At 34.5% G+C, this 10,036-nt stretch overlaps 1 protein-coding gene across 1 annotated transcript in view; it reads right to left on the bottom strand.

Moving 5' to 3' along the window:
- LOC110116734 overlaps positions 1-6,603 on the bottom strand; it is a 9,669-nt gene extending 3,066 nt beyond the window's left edge. The window contains exon 1 of the mRNA XM_020850431.1: positions 5,384-6,603. Coding sequence (XP_020706090.1) covers positions 5,384-6,603 — 1,220 coding nt within the window. The remainder of the gene's footprint in view (positions 1-5,383) is intronic.
- Between the last annotated feature and the right edge of the window lie 3,433 nt (positions 6,604-10,036).

The following is a 10,036-nucleotide window of genomic DNA, read 5'->3' as shown; positions in this document are numbered from 1 at the left end:
GGGGGAGTGTGAAGGATGACGGTTTCTGCCGCACGGGTAGTGGTGAAAAGAGTTTTGAAAGGCTTCTCCGCCTTACTGTGGGTGCTAAAGGAGAGTCACTATTTTGGTATTAGCTGCAATACTCAGAGGGTGCCTCTGGGGAGTGGATGTAGGTCTGGTTTGACGAACCACTATAAATCTGGGTGTCATTTATTTTTCGCTGCTTATTTACTTTTTGTGATTAAAAAAACTTTTTGGTTGAAAAACTTTTTCTAGAAGAACTCATTAACTAAAGTTTAGTTTATATAATTTTAAAGAGGTTAAAATTTTTTAAGTACCAATTCACCCCCCTCTTGGTTAGCCTTAGGACATTTAATTAGGCTTAACATCCTAATTCTTATTGAACAAGTTTCAACAAGTTGGTATCAGAGCTTTGTTTCAAATCGTAAGTTTAGACTACTTTTTGATAACAGTAGATGGCCTACTTTGGAAACAGAAATAAACCTGAGGGTTATTCTATAACTAGACCTCCACTGTTTAAAAATATTCCTTTTGATTTTTTGAATTAGAGTTGAAACACCTTTTACGGACTTGTCTACAATTCCTTTTTATTTACGTTCTTCTACTGTCTACATTTTTTTACAGTTCACTTAATTATCGCATTGTGAATTTTAGTTCAAAGAAGGATATACAAAACCAACTAGACTAGTTGATGGAATTAAAATTGAAACACCTTTTACGGACTAGACAGTAGAAGAACGTGACTTAGCACAACTTAATGCCAAATGCTTAAATAGTTTCTTTTGTGCTTTAAAATCTGAAGACTACATGCTGGTCTTCTACTTTGCAAAAATGAAAGGAATTATGGGATAGACTTTGTTATTACATATGACGGGACTAATGAGGTTTAAACAATCTAGACTTAATATCTTGTTGCATGATATGAACGTTTCGCATTTAAACCAAATGAATCAATTTCTGAAATGTACACATGATTCACACAAATTGTCACCTCTTTGCATGCTTTAGGTAGGGAGTTAACTAATGCTGAACAGATGTATAAAATTTTTGAGGATGCTTACCTACTGCTTATGATGCTAAAATTAACTGCAATTACAGAGTCTAAAGATTTAACATTATAATCCATTGAACCAATCTTCTTAGTTGCTAATGCTTCGACAGGAGTTAGCAAGAAAGATTTATGCAGGTGAACCTCAAAGCGGCAAGTAAGAGAACAAAATTCACAAAAAATGCATTAAAATGTGAGAAAGTCTGAAGTGAGGAATTTCACAACCTGAGGAATGAAGTACATTACTTTAATGACAAGACATCAGAAACTTTTTGAAGAGAAAGCAAAAGAGACGCCAACAATGGAATAGAGGTAAATTCATTAGAAATACAAAATTTTCTAATGAAGTTTTTGCTATGAATGCAGGAAACCTGGACATGTAGAAACTGATTGCCATTAGTCAAAGCCAATCTAGTAAGAGAAAGAAGGAAACACATTGTGAATAGGGCAAAAAAGAAGTATCAAGAGCTTTTTGGCGGACTCAGCTTCAAGATCATCAAAAACAGAGAAAGAAGAGGAAGTTTACAAATTTATGCTTAATGGCTTGCATACTTGATTCATTCAGATCAAGAAGAGGTATGTGACTTAACATATAATGAACTTTTTGAAAGTTTCTGAATACATGCATGAAGCATATAGAAGACAAAGAAATTGCATGTAAGCCTTTGTTTAGAATTGGAAGTCTTAAAAAGGAGCATGAACATAGGAATGATCATTCTTTATTGAATGAACCACATGAATTTCTTGATGAGTTTTGATGATTGAATAAGACCTTTGAATATTATACAATCATCCTTTGAGAAACTTGGAAATATTTTAAAATTTTTAAGGATGAAATCGGAGAGCAACTTTTATAGATCAATTAGACAAATTGGATCTTGGAAGATATGAATTCAATATTATATTTTGGAAGATAAAAGCCTCTCGAAGATAATAGGAATACCTCCAAAACTAATTTAACTAATCCATTTTGTATCCTAATTTATGCAACCTAAAGAATCAAAATGATGGTAAGACTTTAGGAAACCCTTTCCCTAATGTTAAATATAATACTTGTGGATTGATTGGTCATATAGGTCACACCTGTTTTAACTTCGGGATAAAAATTATATGGTGTGGAAACCTAAGATGCATAACCTAGCCATGTTCATGCATGCATCTTTTTATAAATTGCAAAAGGTGAACCAACTGTTTTTGGGTTCCCAGGCTCTAACGTTTTGATATTTTTGCATGATGTCTTCTCACACAAGACCTCGTGAGAGCATATGGTAACCTGGATAGCGGATCGATCAAAGATATGACTAGAGATTCAACACAATGATTTCGCTTTTAGAAGTCAGGATGGAGGCAAGGTTACACTTGGAGATAACATCACAAGGAAGGTGATTGGGTCAGATATGATTGGTACTATTAATAACTTTTTCATTAAATGTGTATTGTAATAGGCTAAAGCATCTTATTAAGTATAAGCTCAGGCTATGTGATAACGGGTATTGTTCAAATTTTTCCTACCTAGCTGCTATTTAAGCCTTAATAGTAAAGATGTTTTAAATGGAAAAAGGGTAAACAATGTCTATATGCTAGATTTTGAAATGCTTACATTCTCCTACTGCTTTTTGTCTGCAAACTGTATTGATGAGCTCTGGCTTTGGCATAGGAGAACTTGTCAACTCTAGCATAAAACAGAATCTTAGGATGAATTACACAAAAAGACTTAGTGAGAGGAATCCAAAAGTAGACTCTTACTAAGGACTACCTTTGTGATGCATGTCAATTAGGAAACAAAGTGAAAGTAAATCATTTTAAACATAAGGATTTAGAACAGAACCTTTGGATTTTGCATATGGATCTTTTGGACAGTTTGGAACAGTAAGCTAGAGGAAAGGTAAATATAGATTTGTGATTGTGCAATGATTACACGAGATTCCAGCTTGGGTTTATATTTCTATTTCTAAGAAGTGAATCATTTCGAGGAATTTAGAAACTTTGCAACTTGGATTCAAAGAAAACTTGGTGTGAAATTAATAAATATTCAAAGTGATCATTGAGAAGAATTTGAAAATGGACATTTTGATGATTTTTATAAAGAAAATGGAAGTTGATCCACAACTTTTTCTGCACTAAAACTCCTCAACATAATGGGGTAGTCGAAGAAAAATAGAAAATCTAATAGAAACGCTCGGCAATATTGGCAGAATACTCCATTCCAAAATATTTTTCGGGCTGAGGCGTTTAGCACTGCCATGTTTATGTTCTGGAAAAGGGTGATTGTGAAGATCAAAATTAATAAAACACCCTATGAATTTTAAAAGGTAGAAGCACCAAATTTGAGTCTTTTTGAATGTTTTTGGATGCAAGGTGTTCTTCATAATATTTATAAAAATTTTTTTTTTCGCCTTAAAAATTGATCCAAAATAATATGAGGGAATTTTTGTTGATACTCACAGTGTTGGAACAATCTTTTAGAGTTTCAATAAAAAAACATTTGAAAATTGAAGAGAACACATGTTGTTTTTTGATTTGAAATTGGAATTTTGAAAAGCCAAAATTGAAGAAGATGGATTGAAATAACTCCCAAAAGATTCAAAGAATAAATTTTGGAAGAAAGATGGAAAAAAAATTTGGAAATAAGAAAACCTTTGCCTAGAAATTTGAGATTTTCTAAAAACCACCCAAAGGAGTTGGATAATTAGTGAACTAGTGAGGGTGCAAGGACTAGGCACGGATTTAAGCAAAAGAAGTCAAATCATTTCAGCCTTCATTTCAAATAATTTTGAACCACTAATATTGTCAGCATTATTGGATGAATTTTGGATTTTGCGCCATGCAAGAAGAAAATTGAATCAATTTTGTGAGAAAATAAAGTTTGGGGGGCGTAGAAGAGCGGATGTCGGCAGAGAACCGTTCGTCCTTTCACACTATCCCAAGTGTTGGCAGAGTACCGTCGTCCTTTCACACTATCACCAGTGTTGGCAGAGTACCCTTATCCTTTCACACCCTCCAAGTGCGGGAAGAGAACCCGTCGGTTGTTCACACCCTCCAAGTGTCGACAGAGAACTGGATCTACTTCCAAGATCTTCTTCACAAGTCCAATCTAAAAGAAAAGAGAGAAGAGTGAAGTAATCTCAAACTTGAAAGTGGAAACACTTATCCTTGAGCACCAAGTGAAACCTTCACGCTCCAACGGCAAGAAACCTCCTTCAAATGCTCTCTCAAACTCTCTCCTTAACTCTCTTCTCAATAGGCACGAAGATCAATAACCAAAAAAGATAAGTTCCAGTTTAGAAAGGCCTATTTATAGAAGAGACAAGAAAAATCATCTAAAAACGGCAGATTTCAAGTTATGTTGAACATAATCGTCCAGTACGATCTAAAATAGTCTCGGACGATTCTACTTAAAAGCCTTGAAACGAACATGTTTGCATATGTGTACGAAATAATTTCATATACGCTAATCGTCTGTACAAACTAGGTTCATCCAGACAAACAGTTATCATAAGGTTGGTTCCAAAAACTTCAGAACTGACTCACAAAACTATCTTAAGTCATTTTGATCGTCTGTACGAAATTGCGATCATCTGGACGAAATTCATCTAGAGAGCAAATCATCCCAACGATAATTAATTTCGTTTGGGACGAAATTCTTACAGAGAGAAAATCTTCCCGATGATAATTAATTTCGTCCCGTACGAACATAACTTAGAAAATTTTCCTTTTGCAGTTTATGTTCGTTCCATGTGCTCTTATTGAGAGTAACTGACTGATCGTCCCGTACGATCCGATATCGTCTCGTACGATCAGTACAATTTTTTTTATGTTCTCCTTATGTTTGTGTGTATGTTTTTATTCACTCAATTACAATCATTTCCTCTCATTTCAAATGAAAATTTTAAGCTTCAAAAACCAAAAGTATTTCTTGCTGAATTTGATTTGAAGACTTCGTGTTTGAGAGTTTGATTCACCTGAAATGTTAGTACACACAAGAGCAAATATAAATCTTCTAAAATTGTTAGGAGATAACTACACATTTGAACAATAATATTTGGAATCATCAAAACTATACAAGTTACAAGAATGTAAAATATGCAAATAGCAACTATCTTAATAGTAGAGATTCCCTTACCACTCTTTCTAGCAAAAAAAGTATCAGATAATAATTGAGAACATAAAATGAATAAAACAGGCGACAAAGGACATCATTTCCTGAAACCACATTTTCCTTCTATCCAACTAGTTCTTTTCCCATTGATCAAAATACAAACTTTTGGATTGAGAACACATTGCAAAACAAGTTCAAAAAATTTAGAGGGAAAATTAAACTGAGTGAGAGATTGCCTTAATGTTTGCCACCCCATACTATCGTAAGCTTGTTCCATATCCAGATTGATAGCAAACATACCACTTCTAGCCTTGGACCATCTGAATTTATTAAACACCTCCTGATCCAATAACACATGATCAGATAAAGAACGCGCCCTCACAAAAGCTGCCTTATATGTTGATATGATCTTGTGAATGATTCTCTCTATTCTGTTAAGGAGCATCTTAGCAATAAGCTTGTAAATAGTTAAACAAAGGCTAATGGGTCTATAATGAACCGGTTCTTGTGGACTCTTAATCTTGGGGATCAAAACAATCAATGTTTCCTTCCAAGATTCATTCATAACACCCGAATTCAGGAACTGTTCCACCGCAAGCCAAATATCACCTTTGATTATTTGCCAAAAATCCTTTATGAAGGAGAAAGAAATCCCATCAATACCAAGATAAATACTCCTCTTAGAGCTCTCAACCACCACCTGCAGTTCTTTCTGTAAGAAGTCAGCATCCATCATTCTCTGGTCTTCCAAACTAATTACATTAGAAGGTCTCGGCCAACCATCTAAAATGCAGTCTCTGAATTTCCACTTATGTCTGAAAAAATCAGAAAAAGTATCAGAAATCACAGCTTCTTCCTCCGAAAAAATACCACTACCTGTTTTGATATGGTTAATCCAGTTCGAACTCCTCCTTGCATTTGCGACCGCATGAAAAAAAGAGGTGTTATAATTCCCTTCATCCATCCATCTAGCTTTGGCTCTTTGCCTCCACCAAGTATTGATCCTAGCCAAAGTAATATTAAGTTCGTTGATTTTAAATCTTAGAATATGCAGCCTCTCAACAGAGATCTCTCCTTCAGATTCTTCCAACTGGATTTCCAAAATCTCATCCTTAAGTTTATCTCTAATTACATTCAAATCTTTATATTTTTCCTTGCTCCAATAAAACAGAGCTTTTAAAGTCCTCTTGAATTTCACATTAAGAACTGAAGCCGGATCCCCTTTACAATTTCTCCTCAAAACACTCTTCACTAAAGCAGAAGCGCCATAATAAGAAGCCCAAACTTCTTCATATCTGATTATATTTTTGATATGCTCCAAAGGTTTAAAAACTTCCAAAAGTATCGGACAGTGATCCAAAGCCACACGCAACAAGTGTTTCACTAAAGAAATATGAATGTAATCCAAAGCAATGGTATTGATCATGAAGTTACACCAACTAAACCTCGGCCCCATCGACTTAACTTCATGCAAATCATTTCTAATCATGAAGTTAGTGAAATCTTTTGAACCTTGATTCACAGTAAATTTCTTCCCTCCTCATTTTTCATCTTGAGAAAGAACACAATTGAAATCGCCCCCTACCACAAAAGGGAGATTACCTGAGCAATGTTTCTCTAAATCCATCCAAAGAGATCTTCTAGTCTGTATAGCATTGCTTCCGTAAACATAAGCAATCAACTAGCTTCCTTTCCCTGTTACATCAAGCTTTCCCAATATCATTTGAGATGAAGTTTCCATCACTGAAAAACTAGCTAAATATTTCCTCCACAAAACCATCAGACCACCCGAAAGTCCAACTACAGGCACCTGAAAAAAATCACACTGCACTCCCAGAGACTTCAGTAGAATTCAATTCTCCATTACATTAATTTTCGTTTCCAATAACCCCACAAAAAGCACTCCAAAATCTTTGATAACCTCCTTAAGATATAGAGTAGCCTCCACCTTCTTGTCTCCTCTACAATTCCAAAAAAGAAAAGAAGACATTATTTAAAGATGGGGGAAGGTCCCCTAACCTTTTTAATTTTACCACCATTCATCTTCCTATGATGAGGAATAATATTCCCTGATCCAAGGGATTTGAGTTCTTTAATTAACTTAGCTTTCTTGTCCAAACATTGACTTCCTCCTTTAGAACAGATCGGGATTAGCAGCTCTATATCAGTTTCCTAAGACCTTCCAGAATCCTGTTTGCCATCAGACTCAGATTTAATCATCTCCATCACATTGCCAGGAGATAGAATCTCCCCTTCTTCAGCACCATTGCAATTATAAGATTCATCTAATTCAGCCAGCATATTGAATATGTTACCAACTTCCATTGCAGTAGAATCCTTAGTATCCTTATCCAGCAAACCTTTAGCAGCTGGACTCTTTCCCACTTGATTAACATTCACTTTACAACCTTCATTCACAGTCTTTTCAGTAATTTTTGATTTGCCCATATCATCAATAAATTCTATACCTGACTTTGGAACTTCCACATTCTTAGACTTCTCTGGAACTGAAATGCTCACCTTAGGAACAAATGTTCTCCTCATATTCAAAAAATTGTTCCTATTAACAAACCTTCTATTATAAGCCGTCTTCACCCTCTTCTTCTTCCCATGTTGAACCTTAATCCCGGGGTTATTATTGATTTCCTCCAATGCAGTCTTTGCACTCACCTCCTTCAAATGCCTTGTCTGATCTTCAATTACTTCCACTGGTTGTACAACCTTAGAACAAAGCTCCACCTTCTATTTCCCCTCCTCACAATCTTTTAAAGAGTGACCAATTATACCACATTCAGTACATATTTTGGAAAATCTTTCGTATTCAACTTTTTGAAAGAAATTTCCCGCAGATCCTTTAACCCATATTCCTTGAGGAAGCCTTATATCTAGTGGAATACGAATATAGTTAAAATGATGATTTCTTTGACTAAAAAGGAAGAAGTGTGTAAAGTTTTGCGAAATAATTAGGATGTTTCCATTTACGTATCAAATGGTCAATTAGGGGGTATTATGATAATGTGGAGGTCTGACTTGTATACTTTCTCAGTTTTGAAGAGTTATTCCTAGTGTGTAACTGGGGAGCTAAGATATTTGAAGAATAATTCTAATCTGTTGATTTCTATGGTTTATGTCGAAAGTGATTTATATAAAAGGTGGAGTTTATGGGAGATTTTAAGATCACTTTCTAGTTCTAATCTTCCCTATATCTTAGGGGGTGATTTTAACTATGTTTTGTCATAAGACAAAAATAGGGGAGGGAAAAAATTTAAATTTTTCCCTTGGACCTCAAGAGATGAAAACTTTTATCAATCATAACGATTATAATGATGTTGGATTTATTGGACCAAGGTATACTTCGTGTAACAATAAAAGTGGAAGTGCAAGAATTTTGGAAAGACTAGATAGGTGTCTGTTAAACACTAAAGCTCTTTAATTAATTCACCAAAATTCAACTAGACATTTGACAAGGATAGCATCGGATCATTGTCCGATCAATTTGAAGATCTTCAGTCCTATGGAGAAAGTGGAATATTTACAAAGGTTCGAAGATGTCTGGGCATCCTACCCAGCATCTATAGAAATTGTTCACCAGATGGAGAAATTACACTTAAAGTTTTATAAAATATTAAAGGCATTACATTATTGGAGTAGAGCCAAAATGATGGATTTGTCGGGTTTGAAGGATAGATTGAAGAAAGAAGTGGCTGACCTTTAATTAGAGGAGGCAATTGGCATTAGTCAGGATGTATGGCTGGCTATTCTATATATTTTTTACATATGGAAAACTGAATTCTAAATGGAAAGAGATGTTGGTGGTTCTGATTCCTAAGGTTAAACATCATATTGTTCCTTCTCATTATCGTCCGATTAGTTTGTGTTTGTTTGTTTATAAGATGATTGCTAAAATCCTTTTAAATATACTTATGTAAGTCATTCATAAAATTGTTATGGAGGAGCAAGTGGCTTTCATAAAAGTAAGGACTTTATCGGACAATATTTTATTGGTTCATGAATTTTTCAATAAATTTAGTTTTTCTAAATTTAAAAAAGGGTCGGTATCAATTAAAATTGATATGGAACAAGACTATGATAGTACGGCTTGGCTGACCCTTAAGCAAGTTTTGAATTATTTTGGTTTTCCTTTAGGATTTTCTAATCTTATATTGGAAGTGTTATGGATCCCAAATTTTGATTTATCTATAATGGTAACAAGTCGGATTCGATTGAGGCTAAAAGTGGACTTCATCAAGGGTGCCCACTATCTCCGTATTTATTTATTCTCTGCTCTCTTTTATTATCCAATGAATTTCAAAGCAATGGGAATCATGTGGGTATAAAAGTTGCTTCAAATGCTCCAAGGATAAATCATTTGATGTATGCTGATGATGTCATAATGTTCTCTAAAGTTAGTCTCAACCCGGTGAGGAAAATGAGAAAAATCATTTCTAACTACTTCTTATGGATGGTTCAAGAAGTAAACAATGAAAAATCCATTATTATGTTCGGTAAGATTGTGTGTATGAGAACTAGAAAACAAATTCTGAACCTTTTGAAATTCAAAGAGTTAAAGGAGATGAATTATCTGGGGATTAAGATAGCATTGAGAAGGTTGATGTCTTCGGATTCCTTGATCATCCTGGATAAAACTTCTTGCAAGATTAATGTTTTGGGTAACAAGCCCATTTTGTTACCAACAAAATTTATGCTCGTTAAATCTATTTTACAATTTATTCCAGTATTTTTTGTTTCTCATTCCTTGGTGCCTTTGAGAATTTTCAAGAGAGTTTATAAGCTTTATAGAGATTTTGTATGGAATAAGCATGGAGGTGATCATGGTATGCATTATATATCATGGTTCGAGCTTTGCAAACCTATTTTTGACAGTGAAA

Source organism: Dendrobium catenatum, unplaced genomic scaffold (genome assembly GCF_001605985.2).
Source record: "Dendrobium catenatum unplaced genomic scaffold, ASM160598v2 fragScaff_scaffold_1191, whole genome shotgun sequence".
NCBI classification, from domain to species: Eukaryota; Viridiplantae; Streptophyta; class Magnoliopsida; order Asparagales; family Orchidaceae; genus Dendrobium; species Dendrobium catenatum.
This window is presented reverse-complemented; position numbering and strand designations above follow the sequence as displayed.